Source organism: Sebastes fasciatus, chromosome 18 (genome assembly GCF_043250625.1).
Source record: "Sebastes fasciatus isolate fSebFas1 chromosome 18, fSebFas1.pri, whole genome shotgun sequence".
Classification (NCBI taxonomy): Eukaryota; Metazoa; Chordata; class Actinopteri; order Perciformes; family Sebastidae; genus Sebastes; species Sebastes fasciatus.
The window spans coordinates 2,040,517-2,062,406 of record NC_133812.1 but is presented as its reverse complement, the minus strand read 5'-3'; the positions used below and the strand labels follow the sequence as shown (position 1 = coordinate 2,062,406).

At 41.6% G+C, this 21,890-nt stretch overlaps 2 protein-coding genes across 6 annotated transcripts in view; one reads left to right on the top strand and one right to left on the bottom strand.

The window, feature by feature from the left end:
- Positions 1–452: 452 nt before the first annotated feature.
- On the bottom strand, positions 453–13,477 carry lft1 (lefty1). Its single transcript, XM_074615484.1, has 5 exons — positions 13,359–13,477; positions 3,050–3,353; positions 2,592–2,838; positions 2,202–2,441; positions 453–1,309 (listed from the first exon to the last, which is right to left on the bottom strand). Exons 1-5 carry the CDS (start codon positions 13,398–13,400, stop codon positions 985–987), a joined length of 1,158 nt encoding a protein of 385 aa, XP_074471585.1. The 5' UTR covers positions 13,401–13,477; the 3' UTR covers positions 453–984.
- Positions 10,878–21,890, top strand: part of cdc42bpab (CDC42 binding protein kinase alpha (DMPK-like) b) — a 119,807-nt gene continuing 108,794 nt past the window's right edge. For 3 of the 5 annotated variants that reach the window (XM_074615478.1, XM_074615476.1, XM_074615475.1), the window contains exon 1: positions 10,878–12,471. In XM_074615478.1, coding sequence (XP_074471579.1) covers positions 12,294–12,471 — 178 coding nt within the window. In that variant the 5' untranslated portion in view covers positions 10,878–12,293. The remainder of the gene's footprint in view (positions 12,472–21,890) is intronic. The other 2 variants (XM_074615480.1, XM_074615479.1) reach the window with 1 other exon arrangement.

Sequence of the window (21,890 nt, the reverse complement as noted above, 5' to 3'; positions counted from 1 at the left end):
ACTTGGTAGAGCTCTGCTTCTCTCTCTGTTGATCAGTGTCCATAAAACCTACAGTACTACTGATCTGATGTAAAACATGAACACTTTGGAGAGGAGGTGAATACTTTCCAAACAGCAGCATTATGTATGACCTTCATTGAACACAGCACCACCTGTGTCTCCTCTGTTCCCTCCTGGTGCTGCTGAAGAGGTGCATGTTGGGAATCCACTTCCCTCCCAGACAGACAGCTGCTTGTCTCCAGGCAGGGCAGCATGTTTACCTCCATCAGCAGCATATTAGTGAATGACAAGACCCCCCACTCAGACAGCAAACAGCGCATTAGGTATTGGCCCCGATTAGCAATGTTTGGCCCGGTCTAAGTCTGATGTAAACACACGGAGAGCCAAATGCGAATTGACTTCACGTTTCTCTGTATGTGGCCGTGTAGCTCCTTCCCACCGCAAATAAAGCATTACAAGCAGGTCTGTCAACAGCGGTGAGCCCTCGGTGTAACAAACGTTATAAGTCATTAGGCAAATTATTTGCTCTGCTCCACAATTTCCTAAAAGTGTAAATAGAGAGGTGACAGAGGAGGCAGGCGGCTGCATGTGAATGTGATCATGAATGTGAATGTGAATGGGGGGGGGGGGGCGCAGACAGCGAGGGAAGAGACCAGGAAGTGAAAGAAAATATTTTATTTTTCCAAACATAAACTCCTCCATATTATGTACAGCTCGAAAAATATAACACATCGGACAGAATTTGAACGATTCACTGCAGATTCGACACACAACTCATACAAATTTGAATTAAAAAAAGATATAAAAATATATACGTAAAAGTGCTTGTGGAAGGAGTTTTAACGGCAGCAGGACCGCCTGAAACTCCCAAGAAATGTCCATTTAAATAGAAAGTACTAGACGTGTTGTTTAAACCCATTTAAATATATCAACACTATAATCTTCCTACAGCAGTCTGTGACTATAGGAGCACTACGGCCGTCTTCACACTATGGAGACGTTGTCCATGGTGCAGGCGCACCTCTCTACGATCATGTTGGGGAATTCAGCCACTTCTATCTCCGTGTAGTCGCCCTTCTTCACCAGGTACATGATGGGTAACGGGGCGCTCTCGGACACCGTGCACCGCCTCTCCCCGTAGCCGTAGTTGCGCTTGGGCTGCTTGCAGCCTCCGGTGCACCTGAAGGCCTGGTAACCCGCCGGCTCGATGATCCAGTACTGCGTCCAGGTGAGGGCGCGGAAGTTGATGAAGTACTGCTCTCGGCAGCAGGTGTCTTTGTTCTGGTTGACGTCGCAGTCGCCACGAGAACTGTGGAAGGAAGGATGAAGAACATTTAGATGGCTGCTGGTACAAAGTCACATGTTTTTGTTTTTGTCAGGAGAACCCCCCCTCTTAGGCCCAGAACCCCCCTCTTATGGTGCCTTCAAATGGGTTTACCATGTTTACAAGATGAGCCCATATGAACGCCCCTAACTCATGTCGTATTCACGACCCCGTAAGTGGAAAGTTTCTGAAAGCTGTGACGTGTTTTTATTGACGTTGTCAGAAATGGCGGAGGCCTTGGAAGTTAATTTTTCGGTGCATAATGAGTTAATATATCATAATTTTAGTCGTATATTGTTTTTCTTTGTAATTTTATAATATGTCTGAGGAAAATGTTGATATTCCCAACGGCCTCATCTGTCTCCTCTGTCATTATGTCTTTGCATTTCCTGCATTATGTTACCCGCTTTCTAGCTTGCTAAATTGTTAGCCTCTGTGGCTTCTAGACGCCGACAGTTAACGTTCATAAATTAATATTGCCGTTGCTTAGCAGCAGTTTTTTTCCACCAAAACGCCACTTAAACGCCACACATATCGTGTTCACCAGTTTCATTTCAAGGCACCATTAGGCCCTGAACCCCCCCCCCCTCCCCCTTAGCTACGCCCCTGCTGGCCACAATTACCCAATTATGATGTTTTTAGTGGGTGAATCTCCATAGATAGGCCTAATTCAAATCTATTTAGAAGTAATAAATAGAAACACCTGGATTACATGTGCTGTATTTGGACCAGTAGATGACTAAACCATGAGAAGCAGTTCCCTGACGCCCCCCAGGGCCACACTACTACTTCAGATCTACTAATGAATGCAAATTGCGATGGAGGCCTAATTGTCACACTGATACAATCTCCTGTGTATGAAAGCTCTTGCCCTTACCCGTACTCGTCGAGGTTGAGTGTGTAGAGGATGAGCTCTGGCTTGCCCAAGGTGTTGTCCGTCTGCTCCTGGGTGGTGAAGCGGACACTCTTGGCCAGCTCTGCCGCGTAGCTGCCTGGTCTCTCGCCCTCGATCCACACCTCCAGGTGCAGAGGTGTCTTCTGCTGTCTCCGGGACCAATAGAGCACCGCCTGAGTCACATCAAAGCTCTTCCAGCCGGGCTCGTGAATGGGGATCAACCTGTGAAACACGGAGATAAAGGGTCCATTAATTAGAAGGAAAGGAATGCAATTGAATTATTATTATTATGAAGATGACCCACTGAGACCGGGGTGCCTCTTAATCTGCTCTACAAGCTCTATCTCCCACCCGTCGTCACTGCTCCCTTACCGTGAGTCCACCAGTGCTGTCCGGTTGTCTCCGTTCGGCAGCCCCTCCACCCAGTAGATGGAGACCCGGGCGTTGTGGACGGCCCGGTGGTTCTTCCTCTCCACCGCGGACCGCTTGTGGTAGACAGCCCGCTGGTAGAGCTTCAGCTCCGCCATGGTCACCTCGCTGTTCTCCGGGATCCTCGCCTCCATTTCGAACACCATGCGCTGCCGAGCCGTGTCAGAATACACAAACTCTCCGGAGATATCTGAAGCACAAAGCATCGGACATGTTAAAGGACATTCTCTCTCCAGGAGCGTACAATGAGTGTTTAGTCAAGGCAGTACGGTGCGTAAAGTAGTCTTTACGCACCAAATGTCACTTTTAAGCACGAACATACCTGTTTACTTTCATTAATATCTGTCAAAGCTATTCTCATATGAATCACTACATCTTTTACAAATGGGTAAGGTGTTTACCTGCGTTACCCGGGATTCCCCTCAGGATGCCCGCCAGACTGGGCAGAGCTCTGCGTCTCCTGCTGTGGTGCATCTTCAGCATGGACATGTACTTGTTTCTGATATGCGCCGGGACAACCAGGTTCTCCAGATCCCTCTTATGGATCTTAGGCACTTCATCCAAGCCCAGTTTGTGCAGCAGCGCGTCCTTCATATCCTGCTGCGTAAAAGCCTTGGAGAGGCCGAGCAGAGCGGCGCAGAGGACGCAGGCGCGGAGGAAATCCATGAGGCACAACTCCAGAGTGATAAAACAGCAGCACGGTAGCTAGTAGGTCAGCCCAGAGAGAGATAGACAGATAGACAGAGTCCTGATGACACTCCCAGGGCCCCTTATATTGCCCAGGCCCTCCCAGTCGTTCTCACTTGGTGAACTGGGGGCAGGGAGTGTTATCAGAACAAAAAGGAACAAAGGTGACCATCCAGCCCATACATCCCGAACAGGATCTCTAAGTGGCCATACTTCAAACAGAAACAATTAGACTCGAGTGCCATCCATCCGTATTGTGGAGGTGTAATTTCACCATACAGCTCCACTGGAAACGGTGCTTGATGTCGGTGGCCTGTGTTGCATTTGATGTCAGAACGAGGATCTAAAATCTGCTCTTTGTGGTGTAAAGAAATCGTTTAGATTCATCTGGATCTGCAGAAAATCAGACAAATTATTTGTGCACTTTCTTCTGTATTCACTTGAATACAAGATGCTGCTGTTTAGAGTTTCTACCATTATTTACTGTCCTGACATCACCAGCAGTGGTTTCTCCTAAAAACTCCAAACTGACTCCAAACTCCAAATACTCATATATATATATACATATATATATATATATATATATATATAAAATAAATGTTAAATCATTTAAATAAAAATACATTTAAAATAAAATGAATTAATGGTGTGGAGTTGTGTATTATCATCAGGATATATATACACAGAAATATTGGTTGTCAACACAAAATATAACTGACAACAAGTAGGAGTATTACAGGCAATAACCCGCATCCGTCTAATTAATCAATGGGACTTCTGTCTTTATGGTTTTGTGTCCAATAAATAAAAACACCTGAATAGTGTTTCAATAGCTGCTGTTTATTTCACACAGTCCAACAAATTGCCAAATTCTCTTTTTTTTGTGTCTTGACGCTCAGTTATTTCTCCAGAGTTAAAATGTCCACTCTGATGTCTGTCTACACCCAGACAGACATCTCTTGACCCTGTGGACCTCAAGTGCCCTCTCTTCAGTAGCACCCTTGTCTACACACACACAGCCCACACTCTGACGTGTACATTCCACTGGACGATGTCAGTCTGGCAACAATCTGTCACACAAGTGGGTTTATTTCTGTCTGGGTGGCTGTAGAGCAATTTTATCCAGCAAAAAGGAAGATCAGGACTAAAAAAAAACAGTAATTTTGGGACAAGTGTATAAACAAGGGGTCGAGGGAGGAAGTGGTGCAGAGCTCGGAGGGAGGGGGAGGAACAGGGGATTAGATGTTTATTCCGAGCCCTGTCACCCATTCTTGGCCCTCTCCGGCAGATTAAAATTATTAGCCAAACAGACAGTTAATCCAGGGGCTGGGGGTGGGGGGGCGGCTCGGATGTGGATTGGGGCAGGCTCTTCACAGGTTGGTGATTATCTGATTCCATTGCGAAGGATTTGCCTTGCCTTTTTTTTTGTCACACAAACATTAGAAGAGGGGTGCTCTCCACTGGCTGCCCCCAGAGGGCCCTGCCTGTGGTTGTGTATTGGGGCTGTGTTTGCTTAGAGATGTCAGACAGACTGAAGGGGCACACAGGAAGAGCAAATGACAGATGACTGCCAGACCAGCTCGCTCCAGCTATATGAGGCCTGCAGCTCACAAGCAAGACAAATCAGTATTAATTAGTGCTGTAGAGCTGATACTGCAAGACACAACCCACGTATGGTAGGATGCAGCGCTAAAATAAGAAAAAAATGAAAAAAAGAGTTGAAAAAATATCCAATTGCATGTGTGAAAAGGCAATTATTAACATGATTAAAGAGCTATAATTATCAGAATCAGGTTTATTAATACACACATACATGGAATTTGACTTGGTTTTATGCAGCTCTCTCAGTGTACTTACACAGAATAGAAATAACAGAATACAATAATAAAAATAAAATAAAATATCTATATACAAGTCAAGTGTTCAGAAGATGTAAACAAGACAAATAGTGCAAAGAAATAAACACTGGATGGATATACATGGACTGGTTGATTATTTACATTATGTACATGTCGTATTACAATATGTACATAAAGTGACAGATGATATGTACATATTACAAAACAATGTGCATTAAAGACTAAATTATAATCTGAAAATGTGCATTAAAGACTGTAAATTATAATCTAAAAATGTGCATTAATGACTGTAAATTATAATCTAAGAATGTGCATTAAAGACTGTAAATTATAATCTAAAAATGTGCATTAATCACAGTAAATTATAATCTAAAAATGTGCATTAATGACAGTAAATTATAATCTAAAAATGTGCATTAATGACAGTAAATTATAATCTAAAAATGTGCATTAATGACAGTAAATTATAATCTAAAAATGTGCATTAATGACAGTAAATTATAATCTAAAAATGTGTATTAAAGGCTGTAAATTATAATCTAAAAATGTGCATTAATGACAGTAAATTATAATCTAAAAATGTGCTTTAAAGATTGAAGATTATAATCTAAAACCAGCGGATATTTGGTGTAAGACGGTTATTGACAGTGTATGACTGATTAAGTGTTCACTAGAACATTACCATCTTGGTGCTTTTGCATTTATGTTAATTAATTGCAATTTCATTGCAAACACATGGCAAGATTTATCTTTTTTTGTATGCAAGCTTTGCATCTTTTTGTATGATTGACTGAATGAAGGAAATTTGTAATGCTTAAAAATTGTGCATAATGTAGTAGAATCATTGTTCACAAATATATGAGAAAATACTGAGTTAGCCTAGAAGGCTAATCTCTGTCCGTTATCCCTGTCCATATATTAAAAAAGCCTCAAACAAGAATAAAAGTACATACAGAAAAAAAATAAAAAAATAAATCACATATGCACAAAATACTAGAGCACACACCCATCACTAAATAACGTCACACATCTTGTAGTGTACTGTTTAGCTCTAAAATGAGAAGTTTGTGACCTGGTCGCCATGTTGAGATCAGTTGAGGAAATACAAAGCACCGCCCACCAGCCGGAGCACAGCCAATAGCTACGCTCAATACAAACGCTCTCTCTCTGAAATGAGCTGTGATTGGTCAAAGTCTCCTCTCACGGCCTAGATTTTCTAAAGTCTGAAAACAGAGCCATGAGGAGGAGCAGAAGTCTAGTTTTCTCTCAGAACACTTGAATTACAATATGCTGAAAGGTTATTATGCAATTTTCGCCCAATGATGCCAAAATGATACGGCCTACTGCTGCTTTAAGTGATGTTTTTAAAGACAAAATCAGTGTTTTTAAAAACACATTAGTTTGTATTTTTTTTAAGATGATCTAATTGGATTATATAGGAGTAGAAGTCTGAATATGAACAGTGTGTTTGCAGACATGTAAATTCAGAGCCCATCCATTGTCCAGTCCAGCCCAAAGGCCAAGTCTATAAGTTCCTGTTCTCTCTGTAGGCCTCCTCTTCTCCCTCACGTTACAGGCCCTAATTCGGGAAATTAAGATGTCCTTTGTGTGATATTTCTCAGTCTTTCTTCCTTCCCATGTCAATCAAAGACTAGCTGGCCCAGTTCAAAGCCTACATCTGATGTTCTGAGGTGCCATTTCTTTTCAATCAAAGGCCAACAAGCTCCCACAATCAACAACGAAGGTGTTAATTAACATCCAGGCATTTGCATTCAAAAGAGGTCCAATTTATAGCTCATTCGCTTCCATTTGTGTTCCATGGGATCCCCCTTTGCTTTGCAAAAATGTGCTGTTTGTAGAAAGGCCCAGTTGAAATGTTGATATGAGACAAATATTACAGTTTCAGTTTGGTTGTTTTCCGTTTACTTTGCACATTAGATCCGGCGGAGTCTCCATGACAACGAGGCGGAGCTGCTCCAACAAGTCAATATTGAACTTGTGTTGGTGGTCAGCGTAGATTCCTCATTATTCACACGGCTGCATTGTCACTGACTGACCTGCTTTATCTTAATATCAAATATTTGTGGACATGAGCCGCACTAGTTTGCACCTTAATGGCCACATACAAGCATCCAGAGACGCACTGCGCGTCTGGATCCATCCATGGAGTTGCCAGCCAATAATCATCGACCCGTCTGTCAGAGGGTGAAGCGCTAGACCTGTGCAGAGACAATACCAGTATTACTCAATGGTCTCCTCATGTAGACAGAGTACAGGCAGTCTAATTGCATTTGACAGAGCGGCGGCCCATCAGCGGCCAGAGACAGAGGACGGTTTAATCCCAGCAGACTTAACCCAATAGGATCATACTTGATTAGACAGGACGAACAATTAATATTTTCATTAACTTTTAATTGATCGACACAGGGGAGACATTTAGTGTGTAATACTGCTGAACCTCATCAAACCAATACAATAAAAAGACAATGATACAGATAGTTTTATAGGATCTGGTGGATGATCCTTTATATGGCTGCACTCAAATATTCTACAGTATGTTAATAGTAGAAATTCATAAATAATTACGGACAAAAATAATCATTTATAATACATACAAGCCAGTTGCAGTAACCTATCCCAGTTGAACAGCTGCATGGAGCCTGTTTGTACAGCAGAGGGCGCTCAGGTGACACTAGAAGCATCTTTAAAGGAAACATACAATCTAAAAATAATATTTGGAAATTATTATATTGGTTATTACTGCACCAAAACGTCTTCACTATAACTGTATTTATGAACTTTTTTTGCAACTAGTATTATATTTTATTTATTTATTTTCATTTTTATTTAAAAACTTTTAATTGTTTTTTTAAATTGTTTTTTTTATCCATTTCCTCGCCAAAATACTCTCTGCATTTGAAAGACAATAAATAAATATAATTTATACATACTATATAATTGAAGATGTTACATGCTAATTTTTATTTTCTGGCTTCCTGCTGTCAGTCAAAATAGGCTATTATATTCCAGTAAGATCACCATTGCTGCTGATTATAGCATGCTCCCTTATTTACTGTCATGACATCATCAGCAGCATTTTTCTCTTAAAAACTCCAAACTGACTCCGAACCATTAATTAATTTTGTTTTAAATGTATTTTTATCTAAATTATTTTAAATTATTTTTAAAAATGTAATTTTTTTATTTTTTATTTTATTCTTTTAAAAAAGGTCCCCACACCCATATAAATAATGTTAATTATTTAAAGACTTTATTTATGTATTTAAGAATTGAACCATGAAAACTGAATCAAAAGCACATCAATCACAAAGAGATAATAATGGATAAAATATAACTAAAATATCCGCATAGTTGTAGGTAACACAAAAGGAAACATAAAGAAAAACGTATTCATATTCATATTAAAACTGAACTAAATTAAAACGCAATGCAATAGATATCATGTATTTGGATCGAATTTCACCTTTAATAAGGTGACCTGGTTCTGCAGTGCCACACACAAGAGAGTGTCATACATGTTGTGAAAGAAAGGGAGAGAGCAAAGATGTTCTCTGTTGCTTATGCAGAACATTCTCCCAACAATCAATCATCTCAGAGTGGTTACGCATCGTAAAATATATAAACTATTCTTTGACTGTTTCTGATCAACAGTGGTACGCTTCAAATTACGCTTAATCACCATCAAAATCTATTCCATTGGACCCATTTTGCAAGTTGTACTGTGTGTGTGCTCATTTCATCACAGAGCTTCTTTGTGCCATTCTTCTCCTTCAGCAAGAATCCATTCAACTAGTTTCTAAAATATAGGAGTGTTTTTATTTTATTGTTGGTCTTTGCTGGAGTGTGGCACACAGACACAAGGCGTCCATGTCTGTCTCCCTGCCCCCTGACATTAACAGGCCGTTAATCAATAATAGATGTGCTGTGAGCGGCGATAAGCACCTCACTTCAAACAGACGGGACGATGATAGTTCAGAGCAACACACTAGAGCTGGGTGATACTGGCAAATATCACTTTTTACTTTAATGACTTATATGATGGGCATTATTGTTTTCACACAGTCTATTGTCAGTCAGCCATGTGAGCATGATGGCCACTTCAACAGGTTTATTAGAACACATGAATAAGTGCAAATACAGTATAGGTACCCACTTGCAGATTCATTGATATCTGTCTGTGTGATTTCCCTATTGATCTGCGCTTCATTCTCATTTAGGGATCTGTGCATGTGGAAAGTGGGACAGCCTGCAGGAATATAGCAGAGCTCATCAGGAAATCCAACTCTAACCTACACACCTGTTTATCTAAAGAGAGTTTGCTCTCAGCATTAAGCTTCTCTCGCCATGTGGGGACGGTCCAAGGGGCAGAAAATCCAGGACAAACCTGACACACCTTTCAAGCTGAGAGACGGGTGAGGCAGTCAATGTATTAGAACTGCAATGATAATTCATCATTTTCAAATGCCAGTGACGATATTGGGAACATAAGCCACAGTCAAAGGCCTGTTTAGAAACTCTGATGTCATAGCATATAGGCTTATGCATGTAGGGATGCAGAACTATTCTGATTTAATACACAACTTCCATGTGTCAGATGTAGCCAGAGTGCCTTAAGCTCCCATCAAATGTCAGAGTTTAGGCATTTATATTGATGCAACACACCAGGCATAGGCCATATGCGGCCGCCTAGAGCGCCACTTTCTCATTTTCTGCATTGACGTAAGAAATAAACAAACAAACAAATAAAGAAAAAAATACACTTTTCACCCGTTACTCTCTTTCTCACACTTTTTCATTTTTTCACACTTTGTCCGGCCATTGTTTACCGCCATGACGTCATCAGCAGCGTTCTCTCCTAAAAACTCCAAACAAATTCTCGACCATTAATTCATTATATTTTAAATGTATTTTTTATTTTAATTATTTTAAATTAATTTAATTTAATTTTGTTTTATTCTTTTTTAGAAAAGGTCCCCACACCCATATATATAATGTATATTTATTTATTTATTCATTTATGCACTATGAGGTGCTCTAGGAAAACTATGACTACTATGAATACATTTCTTTATGAAAATAAAAATCGTATTTTTTGTCTATATGGTTCTGGGGGGTTAACCCTAACCCTAGATCGGGGGGGGGGGGGGCTCCAATCCGAATTTTGCCTAGGGAACCAAAAGGGCTAGAGCCGGCCCTGCCACGCACACACACACACAGGTAATGTATGACTATGTATTGTGTGAAGGTTGTGTCAATGTGTCCCACTGCAACAGCAGGTCTCAGCCCAGGTTTACTGAGCACACCGTTACACAGGTATCTCTCAGCCAGTTCATAAAGGGACAGCAGTCATTGTTATACCAGCCTGATGAAAAATGTGTCCTGTCCGCACCACGTCACCAGCAGAGTGACAGACAGCCCGCAGTTTCCATTCACAATATTGACAGCCCCCCCCAACCACACCACCACCCCCCCACCCGCACAGCAGATGCTGTGACGGGCGCCATGATGATGATCTGGGATTTTGCCTGCAGCAGCCACCAGAGATGCTCCGACGCCGAGAGATAGCCTGCTAGCTGTTAAGGATCGGACGCATTCAAACAAAGATGGCCGATTGAGGATTCAGCGCTCTACGCATGCGCGAAAGTTGGAAAATAACCGACATTTTTTGGGAAAAACGAGACACAAGACGGTCTCGAAACGTCTCGTGTTACAGCTTAGATATTCTTTATTGTGTAAAGAAGAGGTAAAGAATGTTGAGAGGGTTCATTGTGGTTCGTACAAGCGGCGTCGCTAGCTAAGTGTCAATTTGTTGCTCATTCATATTTTAAAACCGAGCCCTACTTCCCAGGATGCAGCGCGATGTTGCGCCGGGATAGAGCTGTCTACTTGGATGTCTTCCCTGTGGAGAGTCTCTGGCGGCAGGCTGCTGGTAGCTTGACTGTGCAAAGACGGCAAGAAGCGAAGCGACCGAGCGGCGGGGGAGGCAGCAGGCACAGCACGGCTAGAGGACAGGACAGGATAGGACAGGACAGAACAGAAAAGACAGGGGGAGTTTAGGCTGTGTCCCGTATTCGGAATAAGCAGGACCAGTAGACTCCAGCTTCTGCTCTTGACGTGAAACGAGCTCCTCTGTAACCTTCAGAAAGAGGAGCCGCATTGACGGCTAACTAACTGTTAGTAAGTTCAGACCGTCGTTCTGAACTGCGAACTAACTAAAGAGACGTTTGGTCTCTGAGCGCAGAAGAATGAGGATTTAAAGAAGAGATCTGCCAGCAGTGAGTTGGGAAACGAGGGGATATTTTTCCAGTTGGATGGAAAACAAGCATACTGCCGAAAGGAGCCAGATTCAGTGTTAAACTCTGTTAACACTGTGCTGATTGTAGGTCAACTCCTGGAGAGAAAGGGAGAAACGATGGCATTTAGAGACTCAGAGAAGTAGCCTTAACGTTACCGTTAGCTCGTTAGCTCGCTGGCTATCTGACTAGCTGCCTAGCTAAGCTAGCAGGCTGCTAACTAAGCCTGTGTCGCCCTTCCTTCCATTCCTGGAGCAGAGCAGAGGAGGGGCGCTGGGGCGCTGTAGCATTGCAGATCTGCCTTGCATTTTTTTTGGTTGCTGCAAGAATGAAGAATCCCAAATATCTGCCACAACAACTCAGGGGGATCTGTTGAACCGCGTTGACTCGACTTTTATATCCATTTCTTCCACAGAAGAGCAGAAAAGTGCCAGTGTGCGGTGGGATTTGATCCGAATCTGCCGGCCCGGGGCAGCCGGGGGTTTGTGATTGGGACTACTTCTTTTTGCCCTGTGGGGATAGGGATTGTAACATGGGGAAGTGCTACACGTCTTAGATACTGGATGTTGAGAAGGAGATCATGACTTGGCCAGTTTTAAGGTGGATTTAGCCCCGGCTTGTGCTCAACTCTAAAGTTAGATTCTTTTCGAGAGCTCTTGAAGGTGAGAGAAGTTCTTCTCTACAGGCCCCTCTGTGCTAACTAACAAGGCCGAGGAGGATTGCTCTCATTCCCTCCCCATCTCCTCCATCATCATTACTTCAGACACCATCAAGCCGGAATAATCATGTCTGGAGAGGTGCGTTTGAAGAAGCTGGAGAAGCTGATCCTGGACGGGCCAGCTCATTCTAATGGCCAGTGTCTGAGTGTGGAGACGCTGCTGGATATCCTGGTGTGTCTCTACGATGAGTGCAACAACTCCCCACTCAGAAGAGAGAAAAACATCCTGGAGTTCTTGGACTGGGGTAAGCAACTCTTTGATTTGATTTCCTCTTGTTTGGCCCGTGCATTCAGCCTCCCTGTCTTTTTTTGGTAAGATGATAGGCTAATAATGTTGGTGGTGCAGTGGCCCTCCCTTCCCCATCACATTCCTTTTATAGTAGTAGTGGGACTCAGTTGGCCTGCTCTCTCCTCACTCCCTAAAACTAAAAGCAAGGCCACTTTATTCTTGTGTAATTAAACGTTTTATATGTTTTGTAAAAAGAATTCTACACAAGTTACAAGAACACACATTAAACAGAAGTCACGTCTTGTTACCAAAAATGTTCTGTAAAAGGTGACACCAAGTTGAGCAACACAGAAGCACATTAACTGGAGTGAGGAAGACCTTAAACAGGCCCACTCAGAGTTTTGATATGAATCCAGGAAAGATCTCATAAAGACGTCTTTATCCTCCAGGCTACCATTTATTCTTATGAAAATGCACCCTTACATAAAGTAGACACCTTTTTCTGTCAGTGCTCAGCAGCCCTCTTTTGGTTTACTTTGGATGCCAGTTTGTTTTCCTTTTTATGGGCGTGTGTAGGTGAAAGTTTGTTGATAACTTAACCTAGCTGTGTCTTATCATATTGTTGTAATCACATAAAGAGTAGTCTTTTGTTGCCATCGCAGCAGCATAAAGATCGCAATTACATTCCCTAAATGTTTTACCCCAGATTTGATTAGTTTATAATCAGAAAAGTAGTTTTGTAACTTTCCAACTCCCCTGGTTAAAGCAAGGTTAAAAAAAACACACACAGGAGGCCGGAGGACCACACACACACAAACAACTCAATCATTTGTGCAGAAGGACTGTGTGTGTGTGATGTTGGGGGTTTGGTTTGTGCATGAAGCAGGAATGTGAACAACTCACCTTTTTTATCTGGCGCAGAGGCCCTGCTAGCTGCCGGAGCATGCCTCGCTGGCTGGCCTGCTTGTCTTTTAAAGCCCTGAAAGAAGACGTGCTGCAGCAGTTTGAGGCAGGAGCAAATCATTGCCCTGGATCGAGACAAATTAATGATACAGCAGAGACAAAAGTTGAATGGAAAGACGGTTGCACATTTACTGGCATCTTTTATTATTTCTTTATTCCGGAAACAGTTTAAACTACATGGTTAAATAGTAAGCAGTTTGGCCCGTTATAGGGTGGCAGCAGCAGACAGACAGGATGGCAGTTAAATCAGTCAAATGGTGGTAAAGTTTGGCCGTGGCTGGCTACTAAATTGGTTTACCCCACCAGCCACCATCTGGACATCCTATTCCGTGCTAAAAATGGAGCTATGCTGGCTGGTAAAATCCTGGAAGTGGCTGGATTTGGTGATTTGAGTGGTACTTTCCCGCCCGTGTCGGTCTAAAAGCCATGATACCCAACTGTGTTTAGTCATTATACACATCATGTATTGTTTCCTTTTAGAGCATCCTGTTTTTTCCCCCAGTTCTTAGTCCCCAGCTGCGTCTAGCTGGCCTTGCAGCAGTGCTGGTGTGCCCTGGCCTTTAAGGAGAGGTGCCCTGTGCTTGGAGGTGCCAAGTGGTGACTTCATCCTGACATTTCCCTGTGTTGACACTAGAAACTCTCTGTCTTGAGAGGCTAGACACAACACACAACATGCAGATGTGTCATAATCCTGTCGAGGTCCCATGTTGTTGCTTGTTATGTTTCACTCCAGAGGGATTTGTATGGGAATCCTCCAGCTTCTACAATTGACATCAGTTAATTTAATCAAGTTGCAGAGTTTATACCTGAAAGTCAATGAAATTACCCAAACAAAATGAATGAATTGTCCTGATCAGGTGGCTCTGATAGAAAGGCTCTCAGACATGTGTTGTGGCTCCTGGTGGAGGGTTCCCAATGAGCTGTGACAAGGTCCTTGGATTTCTTGGCTGTTGCTGTTGGTCTAAGCAGGATGATCACTCTCATCACCGGTGGCTAAAAGGTAGACTGCAGCAGTTAATCGTGATTTAAAGAATGACAACAAGACACCCATTAGTGGTACTTCATGGGTTTATGAAGACATTTCTTCAGTCTATATTGGTGATTTATTTAGATAGTGTCACCATTTGAAAAATGTCTAGAAACACGAAAAAAGACATTACTTCTGCAGCCAGCAGCAACACGTTGGGAAGCACTGGTGTGTTGGCAATCTTTGACTTTATAGCAATGGAGAATTTGGGGTATACTTTTTTCAACAGTATTTGTCCAAATTTAATGTAGAGTGCGTCAGCAAGATGGAAGAACTCAAGGAGGATTATGGACATCTGTTAGAAGTCACATTCAAGTTGCTCTTTGCTCTCCTATTCTTTATTGAGTAGCACAGGACCAAGTTAACAACCAAGGGGGTCTTGTGTCAGGGCCATCTGACATAACTTTAACATCAACTGTTGAAAGGAATAATTAGACGTTTTGGTAAATATGCTTATACCCTTTTTTTGCCGAGAGTTAGATGAGAACATAGATACCACTCTCATATCTGCGGTTGACCGATCCTAAGTCCCGTCCCTCTTCGTTACTGTTGTTAGGTTGGACAAGCTTGACAGAAAGAAACGCCGGGTGCCGCAGTGTGTATTATTAGATCGTTTCTGGGCGCCAGGTTTCAAGAAGCAGACAGCAAGGACTAAAGTAGGCTACGCGATGGAAAGATATATTCACGATGATAAACTTTTCTCGGATAACTTTTCCCATTGGGATGCTAGACGACGTGTATATAATAATAGGATAATGTACAGCGAGCCGATCATTGCTGTGAAATAAACCTGCATCACACTGTTGGGGTTTATTTCACAACAATGACCTGCAAGCTTTACATTATCTCGCTTATTACACGGTTTCTTACTTAAGAAGTCAATAATTTGACACAAAAGTGGTCCATCTGAGTCCGACATCAGAACTGCGCCCATAGCAACGGTCTGTTATAAAGAAATAACAGACCGTAGAATGACGTGATTGACCAATCAGAATAGAGTATTCAACAAAGCAATGTAATAAATCTAAATAAATGACACCAAAAGTTACTTTGGGGCGGCAGGAAGCAGCGATAATATAAACAAAGGAACATAATCAGATGAAATGACGCAGGTTCACCAGAAACTCCTCAGCTCAGGACTCCAGCGGGGCTCCTCTGTCGGATTCCCAGCTTGCTCAACTGTTATTGGAGCACAGAGTGAAAACGGGTGGGACTTAGGAAGGGTCAGTTGCTTTATGTGATTCACATTTTGGGGTTTTAGCATTGTGATAACTCGCGTCCACACAAGATAGCAGACCACACCTTTGTGGTGTCGGCAGCCATCAACAAAAATATGGTATAACTGAGGTCAAGTCGTGTCTTGTTTTGTCTGTGTCAAAGGAAAAATCACACCGTCACACATGCAACACTTTTTGTAGTCTTTTGAACTAGCTAAATGTTAGCTGAGGAAGTGATATGATGCCATTACGCCCCCCCCACACCCCAATATATACTTACCAACAGAGCCAGAGAGTGCACATGACTGATTGTAGCCTATAAGGAACAGATTGGATCAGACGGATAGCGTTAACACATACTCAAAACACAGGTTAATCTTACACACAGAAAAATGGTTCAAGATGGGCCTCATGAAACCTAAGACCTCTTCAACTTGTGAGTGATCTGCCTTTGTCAGCCACTCAGAGGCTGCCTCAGCAGCTACAGTATGCTCTGACAGAAAAGATGTAAGCTTACTTACCGGGGCCTGTGTACCTTTTTGCTGCAGCAGCACAGCCGTGACAAAGGTTCAGGGTCCCCTTTTCTTCCTGAGAATGTACATGAGACGGAGAAGAAGACAAACATTTGTATTGGGTTTGCTTTTCTTCTTGTTTGGTGACCTCATTTCAGCTGAAATAGAGACCCCTACATGACCTACAGCCACAGGAGAAATGAACACGGGAAAGTACGCTGTATCCCGACTCCTCGCGTATACCACAGCAGTTACTGTATCTACCAATTTCACGAGCTCGGACCTGCGCTTGTATTTGTTCCCTCGCGAACTGGCTTGTGAAATTCAGTGTAAGCCAGCCAACTTGTGTCAACATCTTCCTTATTTGTAATTTCCTCGGGTGTTTTAAATTAACTGAATTTCAATGTTTCTCTATTGTTAATTGCTACAAATATCAGAGGAGGTTTTATAGACTTAATATGAATGTTTAGCATCTAGGGGTGGGAAAAAAAATCTATTCACATGTATTGTGTTTTTTTTGTTTTACAATAGTTGATTGATGTTTTAATGCCAGAATCTATATATTTGCTTCAATTGAGTCTATGCGGAGGTAAAAGGAAGTTACCGCTTTTGTTGTTGTAGTCTGAGTAACATGACGTCATATCCGTTCCGTATCCGTAAAAACAAAAAAATCTGTCAAAATAAACCACAGCTGGCCGCAGCGAGCCGCAACGACAAAACAGAAAAAGGCAGAGGGTCCATACGGATACGACCTGCACCCTCACATGTTAAATCCAGCGTGGTAAACACTACACATCCAGTAAAGGATGGAAACACTTTGAGTTTCACACATTGCAGGAAAAGCAGAGCTAGACATCACGACTAAAGCTGCATGCTAACTCTGTCACGGACAGGAAACTTTATCGTATCGCGGTAACATGCGGTCGAGCCGGCCGTCGCTCTCATCTCCGTGGTCAAATCAGCCGACGCTACGACTGTAGAGCACCCATATACTGACATTTATGTTATATGCATTCAGACGGCCCCGATGGAGCTGACCATGGATGGATAAAGAGAACGGAGTTAATTGTAAGAGCTAAAGTACGGAAAAGTTGGCAAAGTTAGCGGAAGTATATACGTGTGACTACATCTGGTTTTCAAAATAAGGTGTTAACAAAGGGATCTGTATATAGAAAATACATATTTGTAAATAAGATTGATTGGATTATATTCACTAGTAGTATAAAACATTACATGTCCTTTTATAAATTCAAAAGTAAATACCACTAATTTGAGGGAAATGTCTTTATTTCTGAGTTTTGGTTTGCTGGGAAAAATGTGATAACTAATTCCTGACAATGACTGATATATTTGACTTCAGGACATCTCTGACAACATACTTGCTGAAAATCAAACATTTTACTGTATCAATTCAGATATTTTGCAAAGTAAAAGTCCTTAGAAGTGTATGATTAAACTTTTTCCCATGGTCTAGTGTTAAAAAAGTTAACAAAAATCTGAATAAATCATAATATTGAATCGCGATAGTATCGAATCAGGAGATAGGTGAATCGTCCCAGCCCTATTTGCATCATTCCTCAAAGAATATGACCCTCCATAGAACAAGCGATTCTCAGTCAGGAGCTGAATAATGAATGTATGTGCATGATTCTTTCAGTTCCACCTTGAGTTTTTTTTTTAGCGTGTTAGTGTTTCATAATATTGCAGCACCAGCAATGAAGCTGATGTCTTTTTGATCTGATTACGAACCCAGTATAAAGTTGATCTTTATTTGTGGTTTTAGGTGTTTTGTGCACTTTGCGAATGTCTTCAGATTTTCAAACAGGGATTTATGTTTCCGTGGACACTCTGGCGTTCATTTGTCATAGATATCCTGTTTTCTTACGTTTCCCCGTCATTTCCTGCTTCTTTGTTTTGTCCTGATCTCCTTCCCTGTTTTTTTGGAAACGAACTGCCGGGGCAGCTGAATGAAAACGGGCAGCCATGCCAGCCCGCAGTTGGCAATCACAGAGGAGGCCGCCTAACCTTTCTCAATCTAGACTCAATGTTAGCCTGCAGTGGCCAGCTGTTCAGCTGCAGCTGATGTGTGCTCCACCCTGCAAGGCTTTCATTGGCAGCATGCCTCACACACTACTCATAGTAGAGACGCACACACACACTTCTTATTGTGGTTTTGCTTAACTAGGCTATCTCATAGTTCACAGACTGGAGTCCCTCCCTGTTATTCCCGTTATTGAACAGACCAGAAGAGTAGCCTGCCACTATGCCTAAAAGAATTTGAGTTGTGTTGGTTCCATAGAAGATTTTTTTTGCGTCACATGGTTTTAAATTCTGCTCGGAGGCCATTACGCTCGGCTAAGAACAAACAAGGCTGTATGCAAGGCTAGCACTGATTACAGCTGCTGAAATACAGTGAGCTTGCAGAGTTTGATTAGCCCATTGCCCAGTTTAGGTAGAGGTAAACCAAGCAGGAAATATACTCTAGTGCTTTTACATTTTGGCAACCTATGGTGGGTAATTAAGACAGGACAGAGAGTTGATTGTGAAGCAGTGTTTAAATCTATTCGAGTCATGGTCAGGACTAGGTGCTTAGTCGCTGATAATAGGAATTTATTGCACAGATAGATCGTAATCTAGTATTAAAATATTTGAATGTCATATTTTATACATCAAAACTCAAATGTGAATAATGCGAGTGAAATACATGTTCTTATCACTGGCAGTCACGTCAGCAGAGGATTCAGTAATCTTTATCATTAATATCCCGTATATGTCGATATCAGTATGGGATAGGGGTGGGAAAAAAATCGATAACCCTATGTATTGATTAAAAAAACAAACACATTTTTAAATCACTTTTTTAATGCCAGAATCCATATATTTGCTTCATTTGAGTCTATGCGGAGGTAAAAGGAAGTTACCGCTTCTATTGTTGTAGTCTGAGTAACGTCACGTCATATCCCTTTTAAAAAACAAAACAAAGCCGAAGCGGAAAAGTATAAAACATTGGAGGGTCCGTGTGGATACGACATGCACCCTCACATGTTAAATCCAGCGTGGTAAACACTACACATCCAGTAAAGGATGGAAACACTTTGGGTTTCATACATTGACAGGAAAAGCAGAGCTAGACATCACTGCTAAAGCTGCATGCTAACTCTGTCACGGACAGGAAATGTTATCGTATCGCAGTAACATGCGGTCGAGCCGGCCGTCGCTCTCATCTCCGTGGTCAAATCAGCCGACGCTACAACTGTAGAGCACCCATATGCTGACATTTATGTTAAACGCATTCAAACGGCCCAGATGAAGCTGACCATGGATGAATAAAGAGAACGGAGCTGATGGGAGAGCTAGAGACGGACCTGGCGATGTACGTCCAGTTTTCAAAATAAGGTGTTATTAAAGGGTATATGCAAAATACATATATGGAAATAAGATTGATTGGATTATATTCACCAGAAGTATAAAACATTCCATGTCCCTTTATAAATTAAAAAGAAAATACCATCATTTTGTGAGAGAAACGTCTTTATTCTTTGAGTTTTAGGTTGCTAAAATGTAATAAATAATGCCTGACAATGACAATATATTTGACTTCAGGACATCTCTGACTACATACATGCTGAAAATCATGTATTCATTTAGATATTTTCCAAAGTAAAAGTCTCTAAGTGTGTGTTTCAACTTTCCCATCGTCTAATGTTTAAAAAGTTAACACAAATCGTAATTAATTGCAATATAGAATCACAATACCTGTAGAATTGCAATATTTAAAAAAAATCACAATACATATTGAATCGGCACCCAAGTGTTCTATATTAATATTGATAGTACAGAATCGGGAGATAAGCTTATTGTCCCAGCACTAGTATGGGACTTAAAATCCTGTATGTATGGGTTGGATTCTATCAGGACATCCTTGTTGCCCCTCAATTTGTTGTGCCGTTTCCTGTCTGGCTGTCCGGTGGTTAAGGCGGGCACATAGAACAGGAAGGAACCACAAGGACTCAGTGAGCTAGTCGGGACCCAACGGGTACATGATGTCACACTAGGAAGTGGGACAGCTGTATCGCATTGTGTCATTGTGTACTTTGTGGCTCACTCGTGTCCAACATTTTTGGTGTTTTTGGGAAAGTGCAAGGTCACTAGCTTGTTTATGTCCTTGCTGGTGGATTCTGCTGTCACACCAACTCGCATACAGTCAGTCTGCTCATAAGCTCTTTTGAGGCCTTTTTGTCACTCTTTCACACACACAGCCACTCTGTTGCTTTCTCCCTCTTTGTGGCACACACACACACACACACACACACACACACACACACACACACACACACACACACACACACACACACACACGGCCTTTTCCATTGTCCTGAGTGGACTCGCAAACAATCAGACATAGCAAAGGGGCCCATATAGATCCTCTCCTCTCCCGGCGTCCGCTACTCCTCACCAGAGTTTAGTGTCCCAGAGGGAGAAGTCCAGCAGCCACTGACACTTTATTATGCTCTTTTTGCCCTCTACGTTTCACTTACTCTAAATTAACACAGCAGCATTCCAAACAAGCCAGCCAAAAGAAGAAAAAGGAATATGAATCATTAATTTACAGACGATCCTAGAGTTATTAAAAGTACCTGGAACATGGGTAACTTTTTTAATTCAAAATTAACTTCATTGATTCAAATCAATAGGATCTCTTGTTGAGGGCTGGACCCGAATATTTGACTATTTGATAATTAGCTTGAAATTTGGATATTCCTTCTATTTATTTCTTATTTCTTTAACCCCCTCGGGATTACAAACACACATAACACACCAGATCTTTTGGAAAATGTTTTTTTATTGAATAACAAATAATAATTAGGGTTGTCAATCGATTAAAATATTTAATCGTGATTAATCGCATGACTGTCCATAGTTAATCGTGATAATTTTTTTTATTTTTGTTATCTGTTCAAATTGTACATTAAAGGGAGAATATTTAATACTCTTATCAACATGGGGAGTGGGCAAATATGCTGCTTTATGCAAATGTATGCATATATTTATTATTGGAAATCAATGAACAACACAAAACAATGACAGATATTGTCCAGAAACCCTCACAGGTACTGCATTTAGCATAAAACAATATGCTCAAATCATAACATGGCAAACTGCAGCCCAACAGGCAACAACAGCTGTCAGTGTGCTGACTTGACTATGACTTGCCCCAAACTGCATGTGATTATCATAAAGTGGGCATGTCTGTAAAGGGGAGACTCGTGGGTACCCATAAAACCCATTTACATTCACATATCTGGAGGTCAGAGGTCAAGGGACCCCTTTGAAAATGGCCATGATAGTTCTTCCTTGCCAAAATTTAACATAAGTTTTGGAGCGTTATTTAACCTCCTTTGTAACAAGCTAGTATGACATGATTGGTACTAATGGATTCATTAGGTTTTCTAGTTTCATGATAGCAGTATCTTCACTTTAGCTTTAAAACTGAGCCCGCTACAACTTGGAAAATAAATTGTGTTAAAGAAATTAGTGGCGTTAAAACTAATTTGCGTTAACGCATAAGTATTCCATGAACTTTGACAGCCCTAGTAATAATACAAACAACACTTACTGTAGAATAACCAAATTCTTAAAAATGAACGCCTTTAATTAAACAAAAAGACGCGGGTTACAGCGCTTTGCTGTCGAGCCGAGAACGGAGAAATATCTG

What these genes read in the sequence shown, in the direction of transcription:
- lft1 (XM_074615484.1), bottom strand. Translation starts at nt 13,400, where the DNA reads ATGCTCCGGCAGCTAGCAGGGCCTCTGCGCCAGATAAAAAAG. An exon ending in CTCTGCGCCAGATAAAAAAG is followed by an intron (nt 3,354 to 13,358) that starts GTGAGTTGTTCA and finishes CTGACCTACTAG; the next exon opens with CTACCGTGCTGCTGTTTTAT. An exon ending in CTCAACCTCGACGAGTACGG is followed by an intron (nt 1,310 to 2,201) that starts GTAAGGGCAAGA and finishes TTCCTTCCACAG; the next exon opens with TTCTCGTGGCGACTGCGACG.